At 52.6% G+C, this 26,120-nt stretch overlaps 1 protein-coding gene across 11 annotated transcripts in view; it reads left to right on the plus strand.

Annotated features, from left to right (window-relative positions):
* The window catches only part of KDM2B (lysine demethylase 2B), a 159,031-nt gene that overhangs the window by 48,149 nt on the left and 84,762 nt on the right, over nucleotides 1-26,120 (plus strand). For all 11 annotated transcript variants that reach the window (XM_030939005.1, XM_030938999.1, XM_030938998.1 and 8 more), the window contains 4 exons: nucleotides 642-735; nucleotides 2,333-2,486; nucleotides 14,631-14,746; nucleotides 23,665-23,791. In XM_030939005.1, coding sequence (XP_030794865.1) covers nucleotides 642-735; nucleotides 2,333-2,486; nucleotides 14,631-14,746; nucleotides 23,665-23,791 — 491 coding nt within the window. The remainder of the gene's footprint in view (nucleotides 1-641; nucleotides 736-2,332; nucleotides 2,487-14,630; nucleotides 14,747-23,664; nucleotides 23,792-26,120) is intronic.

Genomic DNA, 26,120 nt, shown 5'->3' on the forward strand with positions numbered 1-26,120 from the left:
TGTGTGTGGTTTTTTTTTTGATCATTTAACTTTTCCTGTGCATTGCTTCTTTAGGAGTGTCCCATAGTTAGGGGCAGGGGTCTTCTGCATTCTTACGCATTTCTCTCAAGGCCAAAGCTGGCTCTGGGCTGGACCTCTGGTTAAATGAATGAGGAGATGAATGGGGACTGGTAATTGGCAGGCTGTGCAGGTGGTATACAGCTGAATTCCAGGGGGCCCAGCTGCTACAAAGGGGGCTGGCAGCTTCGGAGAACTGCAGGTATCCAAGTTGTGAAGGAGCAGAGAGGAAGCCTCTAAGTGGGGGAGGGCAGAGGCAGGGCAAGGGTAGAAACCCACCCAGTGTTAGGAACCTGTAAAGTGGCCTGTGGGTTGCCACTTCTCGCAAGAACCTGAAAACAAGCATATCGCTTCCAGCCTCTGGGGTAGGTAGGCGACCAGTGCTTGAGATTTGTCACCTGATCACAGGGGCTTCCCCCGTGGGGAACTCCGATTACATTTGGATTTTTAAAGAAGAAAAAAAGAAAATTCCCCAGCGTCAGCGTTTATAAAAGGGCGCCAGTTCAGGGCCTCTGAAGTCCTTTGCTTACCTCTTGTGATTTAGATCTTGACTTGTGTTCTGTCTCCCTGCCACTGTGCTGCAGGTACTGTCTGATGAGCGTGAAAGGTTGTTTCACCGACTTCCACATCGACTTTGGAGGCACTTCCGTTTGGTACCATGTTTTCCGGGGTGGGAAGGTGAGTTTCAGTTGCCTTTAACTTTCTATGCATCTCCAGCTGTTTGTGTCGGGAGAGGCTCACTTACCTTTCCCCCTCCTCCCACCTCCCTCATCCAGCCAGCCCTGCCCCAGGAGTACTTTCAGGATTAATTTTTTTTTTTTTTTTTTGAGATGAAGTCTTGCTCTGTTGCCCAGGCTGGAGTGCAGTGGTGCGATCTTGGCTCACTGCAAGTTCCGCCTCCCGGGTTCACGCCATTCTCCTGCCTCAGCCTCCTGAGTAGCTGAGACTACAGGCGCCTGCCACCATGCCTGGCTAATTTTTTGTAGTTTTAGTAGAGACGGGGTTTCACTGTGTTAGCTGGGATGGTCTCCATCTCCTGACCTCGTGATCCGCCCGCCTTGGCCTCCCAAAGTGCTGGGATTACAGGCGTGAGCCACCACGCCCGGCTTTATTTTTATTTTTTATTTTTTATTTTTAAGAGATAGGGCCTTGCTCTGTCACCCAGGGTGGAGTACAGTGGTGCAATCACAGCTCATTGTAGCCTCCACCTCCTGGGCTCAAGTGATCTTCCCACCCCAGCTCCCGAGTAGCTGGGACTACAGGGATACACCACCAGGCTCAACTAATTTATGTGTGTTTTGTAGAGACAGAGTTTCAGCATGTTGCACAGGCTGTTCTCAAACTCCTGGGCTCACGTGATCCTCTCGCCTCGGCCTTCCAAAGTGCTGGAATTGTAGGCGTGGGCCATGGCTCCTGGCCCAGGGTCGCTCCTTCCCCTAGAACCCTAGAGGAGGTCGCTCCTTCTGGAGGGCAAGGTCAAGTTCAGACCTTTTACATCACATCTAGTCACCCATGCAGGCCTGCTCCGCTCACCCAGTCCAGTGTTCTAAGCCCCTTGGGCCAGATTTGAAGCTTGGGTTTGGCTTGAGAACGACCAGCATTCATCTTCCCTGGCTGTCTTCTCAGCTTCTGCCCTGGGACCTTTTCACTTCAAAGTCTAGTTGCCAGCACCACCTGCCTCCAGGAACATTTTGCACTGGGGACAGAATGCTAAGGGTGCTCCCTGTGTCTGCTTTTGTTGTGTGTCCACGTGGGGATGGAGGTGGGTGCTTCTTGAAAATACGCCTGTGCCACCCTGTTTGGCTGGGTCTGCATGTGCGTTTGTTTTAACTGAATGTGTTGGAAGAAATTCTGGGAGGAAGTCAACCCACTTGATTCCAGATGTTTTTCCTCCTTCTCCAAAGTGTGCACAAGCTGGGTTTATTTACTGGGCTATTTTATCTTACAACTTAGGAAATTCCCTTCCTCTCCTTCCCCCACCTCCCAGACAAGCCTGTGGTTCTGGAGAAAGCATGTCCCACCCAGTCCAGGAAGTACTCCCATCCTGGGATTTCAGCAGGAATGGAGGTTCCCTGAAGGTGGGCACAGCCCTTCCTGCTTCCCCAGAGGCTCTTTGGACCTGGCCTTGCAGAGGGTCCAGTGAGATGGATCTGTCCATCTCTCCACACCCCGCCCCTTCTCTCGCCCCCTCTCCTTTCCCCAGGCAGGTGGGGCCCTCTCTCTGGATCTGGTCTGGGCCTGGGTCTCCAGCTGACTGCCTGTGTTTCCTCCCAAGATTTTTTGGCTGATTCCTCCAACGCTGCACAATTTGGCGCTGTACGAGGAGTGGGTGCTGTCAGGCAAACAGAGTGACATCTTTCTGGGAGACCGTGTGGAACGATGCCAAAGAATTGAGCTGAAGCAGGGCTACACATTTTTCATCCCTTCCGGTAGGTTCCAGGGGGCTCTCCCTGGGCTCCCCGAGTCTCCTGGGGCCTGAGCCATGGTTTTAGGCCCTGGCTCTGGACCTGATGGGTTTGACAGGCCATTGGCGGTCCCAGGGGAGCCAGCCTTGGGCTGGAGGGAAAAGCCGGCAGGTTTCCCCTCACATCCCACCTGTATCTACCACCTGCGGGCTGGAATTCTCTCTCCCTCGAAAAGGCCTTGGGCTCTCTCAGGGGAGACTTGAATGCCTGTGCAGGACTTCCTGTGGAGATTTGCATGTTGGGTAATGGGGGTGGGTTTGCCCTGAGGCAGGGTCTGGGGAAGGGCTGTGCACGGCCTCCCGTGGAATTCTGGATCGGCCACTTGGGGGCTGTGACTTCACTTCTTCATGCCTCGGTGTTCCCATCTGTAAAACAGGATTAAGATTTCCACAGGGTGGTTATGAGGTCTGAGTGAGCTAAGATCTCCTTGCCTCCAGTTCATTGGAGATGAATTAAGGGCTTTGGGCTGGTTCCTGGCTCAGTCACTAGTGGATGCGGCTAATGACCTAGGGGTCAGGGAATTAAATTATCTCTTAGGTTGCATTAATGGAAGCATTCTACCTAGGATGAGGGAGGTGATAGTCCGCTGTGTGGGGGGGGTGGTAAGGCCACACGTAGGAGTTGTGTTTTCTTTTTTGAGACGGAGTCTCGCTCTGTCGCCCAGGCTGGAGTGCAGTGGCCAGATCTCAGCTCACTGCAAGTTCCGCCTCCCGGGTTTACATCATTCTCCTGCCTCAGCCTCCCGAGTAGCTGAGACTACAGGCGCCCACCACCTCGCCTGGCTAATTTTTTGTATTTTTTAGTAGAGACGGGGTTTCACCATGTTAGCCAGGATGGTCTTGATCTCCTGACCTCGTGATCTGCCCACCTTGGCCTCCCAAAGTACTGGGATTGCAGGCTTGAGCCACTGTGCCCGGTCGTGCTGTTTTTTTTTTTTTTTTTTTTTTTTTTTTTTGAGACAGTCTCGCTCTGTCACCCAGGCTGGAGTGCAGTGGTGTGATCTCGGCTCACTGCAACCTCCACCTCCTGGGTTCAAGCAATTCTCATGTCTCAGCCTCCCAAGTAGCTGGGATTGCAGACATGCGCCAACATGCCCAGCTAATTTTTGTATTTTTAGTAGAGATGGGGTTTTGCCATGTTGTCCTGGCTGGTCTCCAACTCCTGGCCTCAAGGGATTCTCCCTCCTTGGCCTCCCAAAGTGCTAGGATTACAGGTGTGAGCCACCGCGCCTAGCCTATGGGAAGGAAGTTTTGTTCCTCTTGGTCATTGTACTTTGGAGGTTAAATCAAGCTGAAGTGGGGTGTGGGTGCGTCTGGAGACCACATTAGGTGAGATGCATTTGAAGGAGGAATTGGGTTGCTTTACCTGAGAAAGTGAAGGCATATAGTAACTTCAGCCAGCCAGGTGAAGGATTGTCTCCTGAAAGGAGTGTAGCCGAGTGGTATTGGAATAACTTGATCTGTTAGGTAGTGAGCTCCCTGTCACTGGAGGCATAGAAGTAGAAGGTAGATATGAATGAGTCAAGGCTCTTGCAGAGAATCTGCAACTGGGTGGAAGCTTGGACCAGACGATAGGAGTATCCTTTGAGGCCACTAAGATATTTCTGAGAGTTGGGCTGGAAGCTGGCCTTAGGTCTGGACATCAAGCCCTGGTGGTGGTTGTAGTACCAGTTCCTGCTATGGGGGTGGGGCTTGCACATCTGGGTGCTTCTGGAAAGTTGGGCAGAAACTGGAGACTTCCCTATTAGGGAGATTTGGGATTTTGAAGTGGCAGGGTTTAGTACGGGGATGACTTTGTTACCATGGCCCCAGGTCTGTCCTCAGACCTGCTTGGCTCAGGGAAAGGGCAGACCCCTGCTTGGGATGGAAGGGATTGCACTTGGTGGTCAGCGTTTATGGGGACACCCTGGCAGATGTGGAGTGGAGACTGGGGAAGGAGGTGGTATCCTACTTCTAAGCTGTGCTCAATCCACTCTGCAGGTGTTGCTGGATTGGCCCTGGATTCAAAGGATGGCTGGAAGGCTCTTGGCCTTACTGCTGACTCTCTTTGTGACATTAGCTGGTCTCTTCCTCTCTCTGCACCTCAGCTCTCCCATCTCTACAGTGGGGGTGGGGTGGAGCTGAACTCTGGGACACACAAGTTCCCTCCCAACCCCGTCCTCTGAGCCTTACAGGCCTTAAGTCTCTCTGTCCAGCCCTTATGCAGAGCTGAGAGGTGGCTCATCACTTTCCCGCTGTGTGGGATGGTGTGGGTGTTGATGTTGATGACTTAAGCAAGCTGGGGGAGGTCTTGAGAAGCCTTGGCAGCAGGGGTGTGGGCGTGGCTGTCTGTTAAAGGCAGGAAGAGGAAATGTACGTTTGAGATGCTGCAAGCCGAAGTCAGTTAGGTCCTGGCAAAGACTTCTGGCCCGAAGGGTTATGCGTTGAGATACCAGGATTTTTTTCCCTGGAGTTTTGGGAAGTACAAAAGGGACAGTTGGAATTTGCCACCCTCTGAGATACAGGAGTGGGGTAGGGTGGGAGGGTGCACCATAGTTCAGCGGTTCCCAGCCATTGATTTCATGGACCAGTGAAAAAAAACTTAGGAACAAATACAGAGTTGCCAACTTGTAATTTTGCTAAACATGGGCGTTAAGATCAACAAACCCCATGGTCTGTTCTGACACTAAAAAAGTTACAAGTATAAAATGTCAGAATAAAGGATAGTACTTTAACTTTCATAGTTTTTCTCATTCTGTTTCCAACCAGTGAAAACTAAAGGACCAGAGACTGGGGGTCCACTGACCTAGATGAGTATTTTTTTATTTTTTTTATTTTTGGAGATGGAGTCTCTGTGGCCCAGGCTGGAGTGCAATGGCAGCATCTCAGCTCACTACAAGCTCCGCCTCCTGGGTTCACGCCATTCTCCTGCCTCAGCTTCCCGAGTAGATGGGACTACAGGCGCCCACCTCCATGCCTGGCTAATTTTTTTGTATTTTTAGTAGAGATGGGGTTCACCATGTTAGCCAGGATGGTCTCGATCTCCTGACCTCGTGATCCACTTGCCTCAGCCTCCCAAAGTGCTGAGATTACAGGCGTGAGCCACCGCTCCCAGCCCCTTTTTTTTTTTTTTCTGAGATGGAGTCTCGCTCTGTTGCCAGGCTGCAGCATGGTGGCATGATCTTGGCTCAATGCAACCTCCGCCTCCTGGGTTCAAGCGATTCTCCTGCCTCAGCCTCCCCAATAGCTGAGATTACAGGTACACGCCACCATGCCCGGCTAATTTTTGTATTTTTAGTAGCAGCGGGATTTTGCCATGTTGTCCAGGCAGGTCTCGAACTCCTGGGGTCAAATGATCCGCCCGCCTTGGCCTCCCAAAATGCTGGGGTTACAGACATGAGCCACTGTGACCAGCCCCTAGATGAGTATTTTAGGTCTTCCCCAGGCCTGGGGATTCTCTCCAGCATCTACACCCTCTGAGCCACATACAGACACACATCTGAGATTCGTGGTACTTGACTTGTGGCTTTGCGGAGAGAGAGAGTCTTGGGAAACCCAGGAAGGGTTTGCAGCTCCCTAGATGGGAGCTTTTCCGTACTGAAGCGGAGAATCGAATTCTGGTGTTTCCCGCCTCTGACCTGAGTTTAGGCACCTCTCCTCCTGCCACACTGACCTCACACCTCCCAGTCCGTGGTTCAGGGAGTCTTCAGTTCTCTGAAAGCTCACCGGATGCTGATGGTTTAGGAAGACTTTCATCATAAAGGGATGCTGGATTTTGTCAAATGTTCTTTCTGTGTCTATTGAGATGATCATAGGATTTTTTATTTTTAATTGTGTTTATGTGGTGAATCACATTTATTGACATGTGTTTGTTAAAGCATCCCTGGTATGAAACCCACTCGATCATGGAGGGATTATCTTGTTGATATGCTGTTGGATTTAGTTAGCTAGTATTTCGTGGAGGTTTTTTGCATCTGTGTTCATCAGGGATATTGGTCTTTAGTTTTCTTTTTTTGTTATGTCTTTTCCTGGTTTGGGTATTAGGGTGATACTGGCTTCATAGAATGATTTAGGGAGGATTCTTTCTTTCCCTCTCTATTGGAATAGTGTCAACAGGATCGGTACCAAGTTATCTTTGTTTTGTTTTGGTTTTTTGAGACAGAGTTTCACTCTTGTCGCCCAAGCTGGAGTGCAGTGGTGCGATCTCGGCTCACTGTAACCTCCGCCTCCCAGGTTCAAGTGATTCTCCAGCCATAGACTCCCAAGTAGCTGGGATTACAGGCATGTGCCACCACGCCTGGCTAAGTTTGGTATTTTTAGTAGAGATGGGGTTTCATCATGTTGCCCAGGCTGGTCTCGAACTTCCGACCTCAGGTGATCGCCCATCTTGCAAAGTCATCTTTGAATGTCTGATAGAATTCAGCTATGAGGCCGGGCGTGGTGGCTCAAGCCTGTAATCCCAGCACTTTGGGAGGCCGAGGCGGGCAGATCACAAGGTCAGGAGGTCGAGACCATCCTGGCTAACACAGTGAAACCCCGTCTCCACTTAAAAAATACAAAAAATTAGCCGGGCGAGATGGCGGCGCCTGTAGTCCCAGCTACTCGGGAGGCTGAGGCAGGAGAATGGCGTGGACCCAGGAGGCGGAGCTTGCAGTGAGCTGAGATCCGGCCACTGCACTCCAGCCTGGGCAACAGAGCGAGACTCCGTCTCAAAAAAAAAAAAAAAAAAAAGAATTCAGCTATGAATGCAAGGAAGACTTTCTTTCTTTCTTTCTTCCTTCCTTCCTTCCTTCCTTCCTTCCTTCCTTCCTTCCTTCCTTCCTTCCTTCCTTCCTTCCTTCCTTCCTTCCTTCCTTCCTTCCTTCCTTCCTTTCCTCCCTCCCTCCCTCCCTCCCTCCCTCCCTCCCTCCCTCCCTCCCTCCCTCCCTCCCTCCCTCCTTCTTTCTTTCTTTCTTATTTTTTCATTTTTTTGAGACAGAATCTCACCCTGTCGCCTAGGCTGGAGTGCAGTAGGCATGATCTCGACTCACTGCAACCTCCACCTCCCAACTTTAAGCGATTCTCGTGCCTCAGCCTCCTGAGTAGCTGGGATTACAAGTGTATGCTACCGGTCCCGGCTGATTTTTGTATTTTTAGTAGAGACAGGGTTTTTCCATGCTGGTCAACCTGGTCTCAAATTCCTGGCCTCAAGTGATCCTGCTGCCTCAGCCTCCCAAAGTGCTAGGATTACAGGCATGAGTCACCACGCTGGGCTTCCAAGGAAGATTTTAAATGGCGCTATTCTTCAGGCTTTATTCCTAGGTAATCTAGGAGAGCTGCCTGGAAGAGGAAGACTGTTGAAGGTGACTGAGGAGTAGAATGACCTGGAGAAAGGGGTTTGAGCTTGCCCTGCTGAGCTGGCCCTACGTTGATGAGGCAGAGGAGGTGAGAATACAGCGTCAGGGTCAGAACATCAAGGCCACAGTCAGCAGTGCGTAGGGGTCACCAGGTGTTAGCCTTATAATTAGCAGTAAGGAAAGCTGGAGGTGGAAGTCACCCCCGGGGAATAGGAGATTGGAAACTTTTAAGTACCTAGGGTGAACCAGGTGATGTCTTTTTCCTCCAACTCAACCTGGCCTATGGCAGCATCCTGGCCACATTTGCGGGCCCGGCCTCCCCACTCTGGCTGTGCCAGCCTGGGTGAGCTATAGTTAACAGTTATAAGCAATGAACATTTACAAATTTTATTTTATTTTATTGAGTCAGGGTCTTACTCTGTTGCCCAGGCTGGAGTAGCATGGCTTGATCCAGTGAACATTTTATGTACATTATTTATCTTCCCTGCAAGCATTATGGAAAAATTTAATATTTCCCACCTATTTAAAAAAAAATTTTTTTTTAGGCCGGGTGCAGTGGCTCACGTGTGTAATCCCAGCACTTTGGGAGGCCAAGGCGGGCAGATCACGAGGTCAGGAGATCGAGACCATCCTGACTAACATGGTGAAACCCTGTCTCTACTAAAAATACAAAAAAAAAAAAAAAAAATTAGCCGGGTGTGGTGGCGGGTGCCTGTAGTTCCCAGATAGTCGGGAGGCTGAGGGAGGAGAATGGTGTGAACCCGGGAGGCAGAGCTTACAGTGAGCCGAGATTGTGCCACCGTACTCCAGCCTGGGTGACAGAGCAAAAGACTCTGTCTCAAAAAAAAAAAAAAAAAGAAAAAAAATTTAATTTTTGAGACAGAGTTTTGCTCTTGTTGCCCAGACTGGAGTACAATGGCATGATCTCACGATCTCAGCTCACTGCAAACTCTGCCTCCCAGGTTCAAGCGATTCTCCTGCCTCAGCCTCCTGAGTAGCTGGGATTACAAGCACGCGCCACCACACCCAGCTAATTCTTGTAGTTTTAGTAGAAATGGGGTTTTACCGTGTTTTCCAGGCTAGTCTTGAACTCCTGACCTCAGGTGATCTGCCCATCTCAGCCTCCCCAAGTGCTGGGATTACAGGTGTGAGCCACTGTGCCAGGCTAAGAAAAAATTTAAATTTTGTTTTAGAGACAGGGTCTTGCTCTTTTGCCCAGGCTGGAGTGCAATAGTGTGATCACAGCTCATTGCAGCCTTGCCTTGACCTCCTGGGCTTAAACAATCGTCCTATCCCAGCCTCTAGAGTAGCTGGGACTACAGGCATGTGACACCGTTTTTTTTTTTTAAACAAATACAGAAAATACCTAAGGCCTAAGATCTCACAGTGACCAGGTCAGAGTAAGAACCCAGGTGTGCCTACTTTCAAAACACACATTCCTAAGTATACCGACCTTGAACCCCAGTAGCTTGGGAGTCAGGAGACTTGGGATCTGGGCCTCCTTTTTGACTCTGTGACTATGTGTGAACTATTTGCTCATTTAACAAACTTCTTTTTTTTTTCCCGGAGGCGGAGTCTTGCTCTGTCACCCAGGCTGGAGTGCAATGGCACGATATTGGCTCCCTGCAGTTTCTGCCTCCTGGGTTCAAATGATTCTCCCGCCTCAGCCTCCTGAGTAGCTGGAATTACAGGCGCCCACAACCACACCCAGCTAATTTTTTGTATTTTTAGTAGAGATGGGGTTTTATCATGTTGGCCAGGCCAGTCTCGAACTCCTGACTTCAAGTGATCTGCCTGCCTTGGCCTCCCGAAGTGCTGGGATTACAGGTGTGAGCTGCTGGTCCTGGCCTCATTTAACAAACTTTCTTAAGGGCCTACTTGGTGCCAGATGATGCGGGGGGTGGGCCTGGAGGGGACATAAGACAGATCCCATCTCTCCTGAGTGCAGCGTGTGATCCCATCCCTCCTGAGTGCAGCGTGTCCAGCCAGGTGGCAGCCAGGGTGGCAGAGCCCAGTATGGGAACCCTATTTGTCATATAAGTGGGGGTGGCAGTGCCTGGGGAGGACCCAGGGATCTGTGACTTGGGCTGGTCTAAAGTTATTTTCCATTCTTGCATTCTATAAAGAGCCACTGAAAACCCAAGTATCATGATAGCCCCAGGTATTTCTTATACTCCAGCACGTCTGAGAAGCAGTTCCTTAATGGTGTCACGTGGTTGGGCCTCAGACGATCCATCTATAAAATGGGTCTAGAGCAGGGAAGGGGACTGGACGGGATGTGGAGGGGGTTGGGGCCATGGGAAACTGGGCAGTACCTGCTCAGCCAGACCAGCTAGGGCCAGGTGGGAATCCAGATCCTCCTATTTTTCTAGGGGGAAGGCAACATTTCAGATTGTCATATGGAACGTACTGTCGTGGCACGGTGGCTCATGCCTGTAATCCCAGCATTTAGCACTTTGGGAGGCTGAGGTGGGTGGATCACCTGAGACTGGGAGTTCAAGACTGGCTTGGCCAACATGGTAAAACCCCGTCTCTACTAAAAATTTGCACGACTGTGGTCCCAGCTACTCAGGAGGCTGAGGCAGGAGAATCGCTTGAGCCTGGGAGGTGGAGGTTGTAGTGAGCCGAGATGGCACCACTGCACTCCAGCCTGGGTGACACAGTGAAACTCTGTCTCAAAAAAAACAAAAACCAACAAAACAACAACAAAAGAAATATCCCCGTTTTTATTTATTTATTTATTTATTTATTTATTTTTGAGACGGAGTCTCGCTCTGTCGCCCAGGCTGGAGTGCAGTGGCCGGATCTCAGCTCACTGCAAGCTCCGCCTCCCAGGTTTAGGCCATTCTCCTGCCTCAGCCTCCCGAGTAGCTGGGACTACAGGTGTCCGCCACCTCGCCCGGCTAGTTTTCTGTATTTTTTTAGTAGAGACGGGGTTTCACTGTGTTAGCCAGGATGGTCTCGATCTCCTGACCTCGTGATCCGCCCGTCTCGGCCTCCCAAAGTGCTGGGATTACAGGCTTGAGCCACCGCGCCCGGCCGTATCCCCGTTTTTAAACATGGGATGGTGTGAAGTAATTGGCCCCTGATCCCAACTATGAGGTCCTTGAAGGGAGAGGCTATCCTCAGTTCATCTCAGGAGCCACAGGGCCGTTCCTGATCCTGGCCCGGTGCAGGGAGTTCACTGATGTCAGTGAAGGAACCAGGCTCCGATTGGGTTGTGGGCATCTGTGAGGTGCCCCGTGTCGAGTTCTGTGACCTCTGTGTTTATTCCTCCCAAAGTTGCAGAGGTGGAGGCAGATGTGAGTGGGGCCTTTGGATTCTGAGTCCTGAGCGTCTTGGTTGTGGGTGAGACTCCACGTGCCCCCGCTGCCCTTCTTGGGCCCCCTCAGGTCCCAGAGAATGTGCTGCTTTGTGGATCACTGGCTTCCCATCCATGACTGCATCTGTCCCTGGTTGCTTGGCCTGAATAGCCTCTGTTTATTGCCTTCATATTGTCGATGACTCTGGCTGGAAGCTGGAGGCAGATGCCAGCGTCCCCAGCCCAGGCAGCAGCCCGGGAACACCGGCTCTCATGCTTCCTGGGCTGTCAAGAGGCCATCAGGGGCGGTACGGATGGGCCCATGAACGCTGTTATTTCCACGCCTCCTTCCCGAGGGAGGCGTGTGGGTAATGAAGCAGATGTAAGCAGAGCTGGGGGAGGGACGTGGTGGTGGCTAATCCAGGGGTGGCCGCCTGACCCACCCTTGAGGCCCTGCTGGGTAGGGGAGTGGGTAGAAGCTTCTAGAATCCCTTGAGCGTCTGGGCGTGCAGATCCCCTGCCCCCTCCTTGCAGCAGCAGCTCTCTTCTGTGTTCCTCTTTGCTCACACATCAGGGCAACAGATGTAAGTCAGGTGTGTCGGCCTCTGCACCTGCCAGGAGAATAGGGAGAGTCCAGGGCTGGTAAAGATGGATGCACATGGGCACCATCCTCTACCAGAGCCCTCATGATCGACTGAGACGACCACAGATACCAATGCCAGTTGCTTATATGGGTTCAGGACTTGCTCAGCAAGTTCCCCAGAAGGGAGGGGAGTGGAGGGGACAGGCTGGAATCCCAGCCCCTGGACTTGGGCTTTCTCGTTGGGGTTTCTCGATCCTCGTTGCCTGTACAACTAGGAAATGTTGCCAGGATAACGGGGCTGGTGACAATAACAACATTCAATAGCCTGGTTCCACTTGGTGGAAACATGGAAATGTTGAGGTCAGCCTGCAGGCAGCAGAGGCAGGAGACTAAAGTGGATGTGGAGACAGAGGCTCTTTCAGGGCGGCAGCCATGCTCCTGTGCAGAGGAGGGTGAAGGCGGTGGGGTGGGAAGGTGGGGAGCTCGACAGCCACTTGCAACTGCACACCTGGTCAGCACAGCAGCTGTCTTTCATGGCCCCCGCCAGAGGCTCTGGAAGCCAGGCACAGAATGAGGTTCCCTAAAGCAAAGCCCTCGTGCTTTTACTGGGCAGCACTGGGCTCCTGGTGATGAGCTTTGCCTTGCTCTCCCCTGAGGATGGCCAGCTCTGTTCCATGCGTTGCCCTGGTGGGGAGAGCCAGCGGCTGAGTGTCCATTGCAGATGCCAGCAGTGGCCTCGCAGTCTGTGCTGTCTTCCAGGTGGTAGCGTTGCTCCCAGCAGCGGTGACCACCCATGACTCAGGGCTGGCGTGTTTCATTGGGGGAAAGAGACTGGAACCGCTCGGGCTTGGGGGGCAGGGGCAATTGCTGTAATTTTCCTCAGAGCAAAAGAATAAAGTGCATGGCCAGGAGAGGAGGGGACAGCGGCCTCCAGGGCCAGGCCCTTCAGGGTGCAGGGTCTTGGGGTGCCGCCACCCTTCCCTCTGCTGCACCCTTCCCCCAGCCGACCCTCCTCTGTCCTTCACTGTGAGTCGCTCCGCCTCTGTCCGCCCTTGTCCTTATTTCTCTCTGCGTTTCTCCTTTTGCCTCCCCTCTGTATTTCCCTGCCTGTCCCCCGGGACTCGCAGGCCTGTGCGGAGCCATTAATGCAGCGGCAGCTGTACAGCGTGGTGGCTAAAAACAGAGCTGCTGTCGCTTGCCAGCTGTGATTCGTTCAGCAAGTGACTTCCTGCTTTGTGCCCTCAGTTTCAGCATCTGTGAATTGGGGTTGATTCTCCTCCTGCCCATCCCCTAGCCCCACGCTGTGTGACCCGGCAGCCAGGAGCCACACACGTCACCTGAGTACTTGCAGTATGACCACTGTGAATTGCGATGCGTTAGCTCTGCGTCCCAGTGAATGAGGCGCTTTCTCCCAGCCTTCATGGACCATGCGGAGCCTGACTTCCCAGGCTCAAAATCCTGATAGGTGACTTCATTTTTCTGTGCCTCACTTTCCTCATCCGTAATTTTTGTTGTTGTTTTTGACTTTGTCCCCCAGGCTGGAGTACAGTGGCGCTATCTTGGCTCACTGCAACCTCCACCTCCCGGGTTCAAGGAATTCTCATGCCTTCGCCTCCCGAGTAGCTGGGATTATAGGCATGTGCCACCACGCCTGGCTAATTTTTGTATTTTTAGTAGAGACGGGTTTCGCCATATTGGCCAGGCTGGTCTCGAACTCCTGACCTCAGGTGATCCTTCTGCCTCGACCTTCCAAAGTGCTGGGATTATAGGCATAAGCCACCGTGCCTGGCCCTCATCTGTAAATTGAGGTTGAATATAGTATACACTTTTTAGGGATTGCATGAGAATTAATGAGTTAAGGCCCAGAAAGCCCTTAGACCACTGTGCCTGGCACAAGGTGGGCCCTCTGTTGTCCTTTTTTTTTTTCTCTTTGAGATGGTCTTGCTCTCTTACCCAGACTGGAGTGCAGGGGCGTTATCACAGCTCACTGAAGCCTCGAACTCTGGAGCTCAAGTGATCCTCCCACCGCAGCCTCCTGAGTAGCTGGGGCAACAGGTGTGCACCACCATGCCCTGCTATTTATTTATTTTTTTAGAGGTGAGGTCTTACTATATTTCCTGGGCTGATCTCAAACTCCTGAGCTCAAGCCATCTTCCCGCCTCAGCCTCCCAAAGTGCCGGGATCACAGAGGTGCACCACTACACCTGGCCCTGCTCCCATTTCCCCTGTGATGGTGACTGTGGAAACCCTGCAGCTCCCAGCTGTGAGAAGCTGCAGGAGAGACTTACCAGCAGCCAGCAGCCCGTGGGGCAGAGTTGAGGGCAGAGCTGAGGGGGGCATGCAGGCGTTGTGTGACCAAGGAGACCGTGTGGAAAGGGGCCTGGGTGGAGTTTGATGACAAGAAGATGGACTTGGGCGGAGGAAAGTGCTTGGGTCCTGCAGCTCTGGCAAGACGTCACTCCTTTGTCATGGTTCCAAGCCATCCTTTGTGACCCCTTTGGGATGGTGAGGAAAGGCTCTGGACGTATGTGCCACCTGGGAGGGGAGGCAAGACTCCCTGGCCCACGTGTAGGTGGGGAAAGGGCCTGCCTCTCTGCTGGCCATTGCAGCCAGGTCCCCGGAGGAAGCTTTTGTCATCATACTCAAGAAGTGGGGGCTGATCTGCAGCTTCCCAGCTCCTGACTTGAGCCGGGCAGTCGCTGCTCGGGGCTGCAAGTGTGAGTCTTCTCGGCGACCCAGGCCTGGGTGTTCTGCAGCAGGCATCGCTGGGCACCGCTGCTTCAGGCCCTGGCTGCTCTTCTCCACTCCCTGCTCTCTCCTGCACGCTCGCTGTCCCTCCCTGCAGCCTTGTGAGGTGTGGGAGCCCACAGGGGCCAGCGACTCATCCTCTCCTTGCCCTTCCCACCTCAGGTTGGATCCATGCTGTCTACACCCCTGTAGACTCTTTGGTATTCGGCGGAAACATCCTGCACAGCTTTAACGTGCCCATGCAGCTGCGGATCTACGAGATCGAGGACAGGACGCGGGTAAGGAGGTTCCCTTCTCTCCTCGCGTGCACGCCCGGCCCCTGAGCTCTGCCGGTGCTCCGTGTGTGGGACAGGTCATGCTGAAGTCCTCCACAGTTGCCCCTCTCCCTCCCGCTTCCTGCCTCAAGCTGGCCTCAGTTCTGGTTCTGCAGGGCGGAGGGCAGGGGAATGCCCGCAGGAGCCCCACCCGGAGGCCCTGGAGTTTCTGTTCACCTCCAGGTTGGGGGCAGCCAAAACCCCCTTGTGGAAGAGGAAGTACCTCTGAGAAAGCACCGTGAGATTTCAGGGACCCTGCCTCTTCCTCCTCCTCACATGGAGAAAGTGGTGCGAGGGATTGGGGGATTTGGTCACTGTTGTTTGGAGGGTGGTTGTGGACCTTGGAAGGGCCTGGCCTGGTCTGAGGTCAGGTCTTGGCTATGTGTTTTCCCCAGGGACCCCAGATCTGACTGGGGAGAGACCCTGAGGAAGCCAGTGTCTGAGTCCCCCTGGGTACTGTCTCTGAGCTAGTCTCCATATGTGCTGGGGACGTCCCTAGTTCCCTGGGGCCGAGGCTTTTCTCTGCCCTTGATGGGGACAGTGCTAGTTTCCCACACATCAAGTTTCCCTTACTCACCCCATGTCCTAGGACCAAGGGTGGAGGCTCAGGTAACTGATGTGTGTCCTTTGCTCCATGAGTGTCCCTGAAAAGGACAAGTGGCCCGACCTTGCCACCGCCTTTCTCATACTAGGACTTGATCACGTGTCCCCAGGCACGTAAGACAAGTCCCAAACTGGGTAAAAAACTGAAGACTTGGGGCCAGGCGTGGTGGCTCACGCCTGTAATCCCAGCACTTTAGGAGGCCGAGGTGGGTGGATCACTTGAGGTCAGGAGTTCGAGACCAGCGTGGCCAACATGATGAAACCCTGTCTTTACCAAAAATACCAAAAAGCCAGGTGTGGTGGTGCGAGCCTGTAGTCCCAGCCACTTGGGAGGCTATGGTGGGAGGGTGGTTTGAGCCTGGGAGGTGGAGGTTGCAGTGAACTGAGATCGCGCCACTGCACTCCATCCTGGGCAACAGAGCCAGACCTGTCTCATACATAAAACAAAACAAAACAAAACAAAACAAAACAAAAACCTGGAGACTTGGGGCAAAAGAAGGCCCATTTCTCGTTCTACTAGTTCCTGTTTTTTCAACACAGCTATTCAAATATTCATTTTATTTTATTTAAATTGAGATATAATTCATGTACCCTAAAACTTACCGTTCAAAGTATACAATTCAGTGGTTTTTAGTGTGTTTACAAGGTTGTATCATCATCACCACTAATTCCAGAACATTTTCATCACTCCAAAAAGAAACCTTGTACCCACAAGCAGTCACTTCCTGTTTCTCCCTGCCTTTCCCCTGGCTAGCCCTAATCTATTTTCTATCTCTGTGGATTTGCCTATTCTGGACATTTGATGTAAATGGAGTCATTCAATATGTGGTCTTTTGTGTCTGGTTTCTTTCACGTAGCATAATGATTTCCAGGTTCATCCACATTGTAGCATGTGCCAGAGCTTCATTCCTTTTCATAGCTGAATAATACTCCATTCTGTAGCCAGACCACACCATTTCTTCTTGGGATTTGCCTCTGAGATGACTTTTTGCCCTGGTGAGGTGTTGCTCTGCATAGATCTAAGGAGAGTTCTCACAAGGGCACCTGCTCTGTACCGAGCCCCTGTCTCTGCTGGTCTTGTTTTCAGGCCTTGGTTTGCACAAAATCACATACATGAGCAAAGTATTAGCTACCTCCTTTGTATCCGAACATTGAATAGTCTCAGCATTGCGGGCCCTTGTCTAGGGGTTTCCTGGAGACCACTCGGAGCTGTGTTCGGTGGTCAGATGTTGCGAGGCGTGTGTACCTCTTCAGATGGACGCATGACGTCTAGATCTGCAGAGACCTGGGTCTGGACTGGGGCCCCGTGGGAGGCCCTCGTTTTGTGGACTTTCTCCCCTCGCTTCTGTGTGGCCTGCCATCCCCTTCCCACCTGGGGAAGGCCAGCCGCCACCCTGGTCTGGAGGAGCTGCCCCTTGGCGTTCAGGAGAAGAAAGGCACTGTTTGGACACAAGCGGCCATCTCACAGTCTGGGTCAATGCTGTCTGGGGCTCCGGCCAACTGTTCTTTGGCCTGTCCTGGAGTACAGGCCAGTTTGTGCACGAGCAGATGTGTGGAATAGAGACGGAGAAATCTACTAGAAGTCAGGTCCACGACTTTTCAGGCAATTCCTGAAAGCGGGAGTCAGGCTGGGATTTCTAAAGGCTATGGCAACTTGCTGGACAACCACCCCACCCCCCCGGGAATTCAATTGTAAAGTCAGTGGATTTGGGCCCCATGGTTCCCTTAGGAGCCCAGCTCCCCTCCCCCACCCATGACGATTGGCAGGGTGCTGGCCGGACCCCGAGTGTCACACTGAGCTTATGTGAAATATATCACATCCTCATTGAGAACGGCAGGTCTGCTCCCCCACCGGGGCTTACTGTCCCTTCCCTTGAGTGGGCACCCCATCTGGTTTCAGTGAAGCAGGCTGGCAGCGGGGGGCTCTGGGCAGACTGGGCTGGGAACGCGGCAGGCTGTTTAATCTGCTTTGATTTCTAATCTTGGGAGAGGGGCATGGCTACTAGGCCCAATTGTTTATGCCTTAGGAGCCAAGGCAAACAAAAGGTACTGGGGAGGGAGTTCTGGAACCAGATAAGATGCCAGGGCCCCTTGTCAGCTCACTACAGCTTCATTGTTTACAGCCCTGAGAGCTTTCTTAAGAAGGTTATGGCCATTTAAAAATAGTGTTTTAAAGGCTGGGCATGGTGGCTTACGCCTGTAATCGCAGCACTTTTGGGAGGCTGAGGTGGGGGGATTACCTGAGGTCAGGAGTTCGAGATCAACCTGGCCAACATGGTGAAACCCCGTCTCTACTAAAAATACAAAAATTAGCCAGGCTTGGTGGTGCATGCCTGTAATCGCAGTTACTTGGGAGGCTGAGGCAGGAGAATCGCTTGAACCCAGGAGGCAAAGGTTGCAGTAAGCTGAGATTGCACCACTGCACTCCAGCCTGGGCAACAAGAGCAAAACTCCATCTCAAAAAAAAGAAAAAAAAAAAAAGGTGTTTTAAGAGTCCTAAAACATGGCTTTGCCTGGAAACCAAATGCCAGAGGTGGGAAAGAGAGAATCATCCGTCTCCAAGCTCCATGGTGTGGCTTTGTCTTAGAAAAAGGATTTGCCTGGCCGGGCGCCGGTTGCTCACGCCTGTAATCCCAGGACTTTGGGAGGCCAAGGCAGGCGGATGATCTGAGGTCAGGAGTTGAAGACCGGCCTGGCCAACATGGTGAAACCTCATCTTTACTGAAAAAATACAAAAATCAGCCAGGCGTGGTGGTGCACGCCTGTAGTCCCAGCTAATCGGTAGGTTGAGGCAGGAGAATTGCTTGAACCCAGGAGGTGGAGGTTGCAGTGCGCTTAGATTGAGCCACTGCACTCCAGCCTGGGCAACAGAGTGAGACTCCATCTCAAAAAAAAAAAAAAAAAAGAAAAGAAAAAAAGAAAAATAATTTGCCTTTGTGGCCCAAGATGGGGACCCCTATCTAAACTAGGGAACTCCAGGGTTCCCTAGGAAGCTGTATCTTACCCTCACCATTTAAATTTTTCTGGCAAGATGATAGGTGACCCCGTCCTGCAGTGTCACTGCCCACGAGGCGGCACAAACAGATACAGGCATTTGGGGACTGGTGGATTTCCATTCCCCAGCCCTTGTAGGTGAAATCTCCCCTTCCCCTCATCCTGAAGCTGTGAAGAGTGATGAAAGAGTGATGGCAACGAGTGGATATGTTGTGCATTTGGTACCTAAAACATCTTGATAATCACTACATTCTTTTAACTTCAGTTAGGTTGATAAGGAATAGATATGGTCCAAATGATCATTAAACTGCCATCTCTCTTATATTTATCTTTTATTTATCTCCCCACCCCCCCTCCCCACCCAATGGCTCTAGTGAAAGCAGCCTTCCCAGAAAAGGTAATGCCGACATGCCCCATTCCCTCACAGCCAGTGAATCTATTTGGAAATTGCAAATAATTTACCTTCCCTCTCCCCTTCCCCCTATCCTTGGGTTTTTTTTTTTTTTCATTGATTTTTTTTTTTTTTTTTTTTTTTTCCAGGAGAAAAACAAATTGTAGGACACTTCCACCCACTCTCACATTTTGACTTTTTCAAGTCCTTGTGACCTGGGAGTTCTAGATACACTTGAGAAACTTTCATTGTCATCTCCTGAGGTCACTCAGCTTGAAGATGACTTGGGCCCCTGAGGAAGGGCTGAGGTGGCACCTGAGGTCCTCTGGTAGACGGATGACCTGCAGGCTGGGAGCATTGCATGCCTTGTGACTGCCTTGCCTTTTGTTTTGGACTGACGTTGGTTAACTCAATTTGGTGAGGCTCCGAGTCTGTCAACAAATAATGTTGAGCAACCGTATGTTTAATGTCCCCAGGCATGTGGCTGAAACCTTTTGAAGGCGAAGGGTGGAAGGCGACAACCTGTTTGTAAGTCAATTCTTTGCAAATTTTTGTTTCCCACAGTCCTCTCTTGGAAAAAAAAAATAAAATGAAAAAATAAATTTGAATTCCTTCATCAGCATTTGTTTTCACCCAGCTGGTTTCCCTTGGGTTCAGCAACAAAGAAGGGAGACTTATCTTTTCCTCCTGAAATGCAGCCCCCCAATTTTTTCCCCCGATTTAGAAAGATTCCCAGGTGGTCATGGTGTCTGAGTAGAGTGACTTGGACAGTGTCAAAAAGATTTGAAAAGTCAAAGCCGACTTCAGAGATTTATGCATCAAGTCTCATGTCAGGAAATGTGGATGGGGGTCTGTCTGTCCTCAGCCTGCTTTTTAGGTATTGGTAATTTCTTCCAAAATCTTTTGTCCCTTTCTTTTGAATAGAGGTGGGGCTGAGGTCCCCTAAACCCTTCTTCATAAGAAATCAAGGTTTGCTTCATGCCTAGGAGGCCCTCTGTTTTACACTCCAGAGGGCACCGATCTAGTAACTATGAGAAAAGATGACTGTTCTCCCAGCACTGAAACTGGGGATCTCAGGAAAGGAGCTGGAGCCAAGGAAACCGCTAGGTGATAGTCCCCACTCTGTGCATCCCCCTGGGGGCTGAAGAGCATGTGGTGGCCATGATCGCATTGCAAAGCATTCCATCCATCAGAGGCAGGCAGAGCCCAGCACCCAGTGTGCAGGCAGAGAGAGGAGGCCCCGCAATGGGAGGAGGCCTTGAGGCCAGGAGCTGAGTGAGAGGCAGGACTCTCAGAGACACTGGGTTTGGGCCTTTTCCAGATGCGCACTTTGAGAAATGTAGGAAAATAGCATTTTAGGGCAAAAGGAGAACCGAGGTCGGCTTCTGGTTGTCTTTGTCCCAGATGGGGAATGTCACCTGTTTATTGTCAGCAGAGAGCAGGGCAGTGGGGGTGGGCCAGTGCGATTTGGGGAGGGGGAGAGAGTGTGAGTAGGAGGCTGGGGAGTGTGATTAGGGGGGTGGGGAGTGTGATTAGAGGGGGTGGGGAGTTTGATTAGGGGGATGGTGAGTGTGATTGGGGGATGGGGAGTGTGATTGGGGGTGGGGAATGTGATTGGGGTGGGGAGTGTGATTGGGGGGGTGGGGAGTGTAAGTAGAGGGGGTGGGGAGTGTGATGGGGGGTAGAGAGTGTGATTAGGGGGTGGCAGAGTGGTTGGGGTGGGGAGTATGGGGAGTGAGGAGTGTATTGGGGGGTGGGAAGTGTGATTAGAGGGGTTGGGGAGTGTGATTAGAGGGGGTGGAGAGTGATTACGGGGGTGGGGAGTGTGAATAGGAAGATGGGGAGTGTGATTTGGGGTGGGCAGTGTGATTGGGGGGTGGGGAGTGTGATTGGGAGGTTGGGGAGTGTGATTAGAAGGGTGGGGTGTGATTAGGGAGTGGGGAGTGTGATTGGGGGATGGGGGTGTGATTGGGGGATGGGGAGTGTGATGGGGTGGGGAGTGATTGGGTGGGGAGTGTGAATAGGAGGGTGGGGAGTGTGATTAGAGGGGTTGGAGAGTGTGATTGGGGGGGGGAGTTTGATGGAGTGGGGAGTGTGATTTGGGGTGGGAAGTGTGATTGGGGGTGGGGAGTGTGATTGGGGTGGGGAGTTTGATGGAGTGGGGAGTGTGATTGGGGTGGGGAGTGTGATTGGGGTGGGGAGTGTGATTGGGGTGGGAGTGTGATTGGGGGTGGGGAGTGTGATTGGGGGTGGGGAGTGTGATGGGGGTGGGGAGTGTGATTGGGTGGGGAGTGTGATTGGGGGTGGGGAGTGTGATTGGGGTGGGGAGTGTGATTGGGGTGGGGAGTTTGATGGAGTGGGGAGTGTGATTGGGGTGGGGAGTGTGATTGGGGTGGGGAGTTTGATGGAGTGGGGAGTGTGATTGGGGGTGGGGATTGTGATTGGGGTGGGGAGTGTGATTGGGATGGGGAGTGTGATTGGGGTGGGGAGTTTGATGGAGTGGGGATGTGATTGGGGTGGGAGTGTGATTGGGGTGGGGAGTGTGATTGGGGTGGGGAGTGTGATTGGGGTGGGGAGTTTGATGGAGTGGGGAGTGTGATTGGGGGTGGGGAGTGTGATTGAGGGTGGGGAGTGTGATTGCGGTGGGGAGTTTGATGGAGTGGAGAGTGATTGGGGGTGGGGAGTGTGATTGGGGGTGGGGAGTGTGATTGGGGTGGGGAGTGTGATTGGGGGGGAGTGTGATTGGGGTGGGGAGTTTGATGGAGTGGGGAGTGTATTGGGGTGGGGAGTGTGATTGGGGTGGGAGTGTGATTGGGGTGGGGAGTGTGATGGGGTGGGGATTTGATGGAGTGGGGAGTGTGATTGGGGTGGGGGGTGAGTTGATTGGGGGTGGGGAGTGTGATGGGGGTGGGGAGTGTGATTGGGGTGGGGATTTGATGGAGTGGGGAGTGTGATTGGGGGTGGGGCGTGTGATTGGGGGGTGGGGAGTGTGATTGGGGTGGGGAGTGTGATTGGGGGGGGGGGTGTGATTGGGGTGGGGGAGTTTTGATGGAGTGGGAGTTTTGATTGGTGTGGGGAGTGTGCTTGGGGGTGGGGAGTGTGATTGGGGGTGGGGCGTGTGCTTGGGGGTGGGAGTTTGGGATGAGTGGGAGTGTGATTGGGGGTGGGGAGGTGCTGGTGGTGGTGAGTGTGATTGGGTGCGGGAGTGTGATTGGGGTGGGGAGTGGATTGGGGTGGAGTTTGATGGAGTGGGGAGTGTGATTGGGGGTGGGAGTTGTGATTTGGGTGGGCAGTTTGCTTAGAGGGGGTGGGGGTGTTGATTGGGGTGTGGGCGTGTGATGTGGGTGGGGAGTGTGATTGGGGTGGGGAGTGTGATTGGGGTGGGGAGTGTGAGTAGGGGTTGGGGAGTGATTGGGGTTGGGAAGTATGATTTGGGGACGGTGGGAGAGTGCGATTAGGGGATTGGGGAGTGTGATTAGAGAGGGTGGAGAGTGTGATTGGGGGTTAGGAGAGTGTGAATGAGGGGATGGGGGAGTGCGATTAGGGGAGTGAAGATATTAGGGGCAGGGCAATGTGACTAGAAGGTGGGAGACGGTTATTGTTCACCATCCAATTCCCTGAGTTTGCATAAGATCAGGGAGGGAAGGACGGCTCTCTGGCTCTCCCCCTTGACAAGAGAGCCAAGGAGCAAGGTGTGAGTGTGGGCGTGTAAGACCGTCGTGTGGCCTCTGCAGGAGAGGCCCCGTATGGGTGCCAGGGACCTTGTTCCATCCTTGTGTTGGGGCCATCAGTGACGTTGCTTCCTTCCCATCTTTCGGTGACATCTCACCTGTACGGACCCTGAACTGCCCTCTGTGGAATCTCCCAGGGCTCAGGCCTTTTGACAGTTCTAGTACACAAAGCTGTCTCCACCTTTACTTCCTCTTCTATGATAAACAACCAGCCAGCAACATGGTAAACCCCATCTCTGCAAAAAATACAAAAAACCCCAGCCAGGCGTGGTGGTGCGCGCCTGTAGTCCCAGCTACTCACAGGGCTGAAGCAGGAGGGTCGCTTGAGCCCAGGAGGTCGAGGCTGAGTGAGCCATGACCGTGCCACTGCACTCCAGCCTAGGTGACAGAGTGAGACCCTCGCTGTTTTTATAAAAGGGAGGTGAGACAAAAGGGATCTCCTGCTCCAGACCTGGTGTGTCTCCCTCAGCTCAGCATCACGATGGTCTCAGGTCATACCTGGGACCTGTGTCTGAGGGAGCCCTTGTGGCCCTGCAGGCTGGGCAGTGCCAGGTGGGTGTGGGGAGGAGCAGGAGGTGGACCCCTGCAAGGCCCCACCCCGGGAGGTAGGCGAGGCCACACCCTCTCACCCTCATTGGTCCACTGGCCTGGCCTCCCTCCCAAAGAGCAGGAGGAGGCTCCATTACCTGTCTGCAAATGGGTAAGGCTTGGGAGTTGATTTCTGGTTTTTAAGCGGGAGGGAGGAGCAGCAGAATCTGTGCAGGAATTTTCAGAAACAAGTAGGAACCTATGTCTGTAGTAGCTAGGATCAGGCAGCGGCTCCCACCTGCAAGTGCCCACACTCTCTGCAGGCAGCTCAGGGGAGAATTCTGTTTTTCTGCATCTTACAGGAGCACCAAGTGGCCCCTATCCAACCTCCGGGGCGTGCAGCTCAGGGACCTTTGAGATGAGGCGCTCATGCGGGCCTTGTCCTCCGCCTCATTTGTGCATGCTGCCGGCATCCCGCTTCCAGCTCCCCACCATTTCTCCCCCCACCATCCATGCTCTCGCTAAGATGACGACAGTGACCCTCACCCGCAGGGAGCTAGCCCCGCACTTCTCTCCCTCCTTCCCCCTGCGCCCTCTGGAAACTGACCTCTGCCTGCCTGCGTCTTTGTTTTCAGGTGCAGCCCAAATTCCGTTACCCCTTCTACTATGAGATGTGCTGGTATGTCCTGGAGAGATACGTGTACTGTGTGACCCAGCGCTCCCACCTCACTCAGGAATACCAGAGGGAGTCGATGCTTATTGGTGAGTGAACCGGAGGGAGCCCACGGCCTCGGCTGCACAGCTGGGGCAGAAATCATCTCACACTCCCTGTGTTCTGGGGATTCGTTGAATCAGTGTATTGGGCAGAATCCTAGGAACCCCTCAGGGGAAGCCATTCTTGTCAGTTTCCCACCTGGAATACAGAGTCCAAGAAAATGAGCTCGGATCCCCAAAAGAGTCACGTGTGTGGCCTCCAGCCCATGGCTGTGCAGATGCAGGTTGGGGCCGCCCCGGGCTTGGCTGCTAAAACAGAATCACCCCACAGAGCAGAGAATCCTCCTTCTTTTGGCTCTTACTTGGACACCAGCTGATTTTTCCTCCTGCACCCGGAGGTTGGGTTTTTATCTGTGTAAGAGCAGTCCTGTGAGATGCAGCCAGTCCCCGAAAACTCAAGGTCGTCTTTGAGGCAGCAGGAGGGGTGACCAGGGCAGGTGGTGTGGGCTTGGAGGAGCAGAAGAGAGTGTTTGGAGCCGCTGTAGTGCCCTGCCCTGCTGCCAGTGCTTAAAGAGACATCATTCCCTCAACACGACTCTGCCCTTGAATCTTGACTCCCAGACGCCTGCTCTGAAGTTGCATCTGGCTGTGACTGCAAGCCCCGACCAGCAATCTAGAGGAAGAACGTGATTCCTCTCGACTATATCTGAGCTGTTGTCATGCAGGGGTTTTCCTGGATGATGTAGAGTCTGCAGCATCTCAGACACAGCATCTTTTTTTTTTTTTTTTTTACCAGGGGATAGAAAGATGAGACTAGTCCATCTCCTTGAGGGTCTGCACAATTTCTCCTGCAGCCTCTAGGATTTTTAGATTCTTTTTTTTCCCCCTTTACAGTAAGCTTCTTCTGTGCCTTCCCTTATGCCCCATCCCTAATGACGTTCAGGGGTTCCAGGCTGGGCGTATGATGGGGAACCAGTGTTTCCTCTGGGGCCATTGCTGGGAAGTCTTTGCCTGTGAGGTCTGTCGCGAGCCTCGTTCCCGCCTAGTGATGTGATAATCGGGGGTTGGAAAGTCCCGAAACCCTACAACCTGCCCTTCTGGAGCTCCCAGCCTGGTAGGAGAGAAGGGAAATGATCCTGAAATAGCGTGAGAGCCGCTATGATCGCAGTAACTCCACGATCCCCCGGGGACAGAGGCTGGGGAGAGCGAGAGGCTTTCTGAGTGTCTGCAGTCCCCAGGCCAGGAAGCCGAGGGTTGGTTCTCTCACTTGGATATGTAGGACAGAAGAAGAACTTTCCATTCACAGGCACAGGAGGAAATCTCGAGGTGGTGCTTGGGTAATCGGTACCCACATCTTCCTTATGTTTTCTTGCCACTGTTTTCCCTCTGACTCTCCCAGTCCATCTGCCAATGAGAAGGGACAACGTGAGGGAGACACTCCCTCCATCCAGAGCTGCTGTGTGCCACTGCCTGTGCCCGGGGTACCTGTGTCCTCCACACCACGGCCTTCCGAGGATGTTTCCTTTGCCTTCCATTTTTAAAACAGCTCTATTGGGATATAGTTCCTGTATCACACAATTCACCATTGCAAGTGTAGAATCCAGTGGTTTTCAGTCTATTCACAGATACATACAGCCACTGCTGCAGTCAATTTCACATTTTCATCACCGCGAAAAGAAACCTAGGGCCGGGGCCGGGCGCGGTAGCTCACGCCTGTAATCCCAGCACTTTGGGAGGCTGAGGTGTGTGGATCACTTGAGGTCAGGAGATTGAGACCATCCTGGCTAACAAGGTGAAACCCCGTCTCTACTAAAAAAAAAAAAAATACAAAAAACTAGCTGGGCGAGGTGGCAGGCGCCTGTAGTCCCAGCTACTCGGGAGGCTGAGGCAGGAGAATGGCGTAAACCCGGGAGGCGGAGCTTGCAGTGAGCTGAGATCCGGCCACTGCACTCCAGGCTGGGCGACAGAGCAAGACTCCATCTCAAAAAAAAAAAAAAAAAAAAAAAATGAAATTAGTCCAGTGTGGTGGCACATGCCTGTAATCCCACATACTTGGGAGGCTGAGGCAGGAGAATCGCTTGAACCTGGGAGGTGGAGGTTGCAGTGTGCTGAGATCGTGCCATTGCACTCCAGTCTGGCTGACAAAGTGAGACTCTGTCTCAAAAAAAAAAAAAAAAAAAATCCTAGCACTTTGGGAGGCCAAGGCGGGTGGATCCCTGAGGTTAGGAGTTCGAGACCAGCCTGACCAACATGGTGAAACCCCGTCTCTACTAAAAAACACAAAAATTAGCTGGGTGTGGTGGTGCACCTGTAATCCCAGCTACTCGGGAGGCCGAGGCAGGAAAATCCCTTGAACCCAGGAGGTGGAGGTTGCAGT

This window comes from Rhinopithecus roxellana, chromosome 10 (genome assembly GCF_007565055.1).
Source record: "Rhinopithecus roxellana isolate Shanxi Qingling chromosome 10, ASM756505v1, whole genome shotgun sequence".
NCBI lineage: Eukaryota > Metazoa > Chordata > Mammalia > Primates > Cercopithecidae > Rhinopithecus > Rhinopithecus roxellana.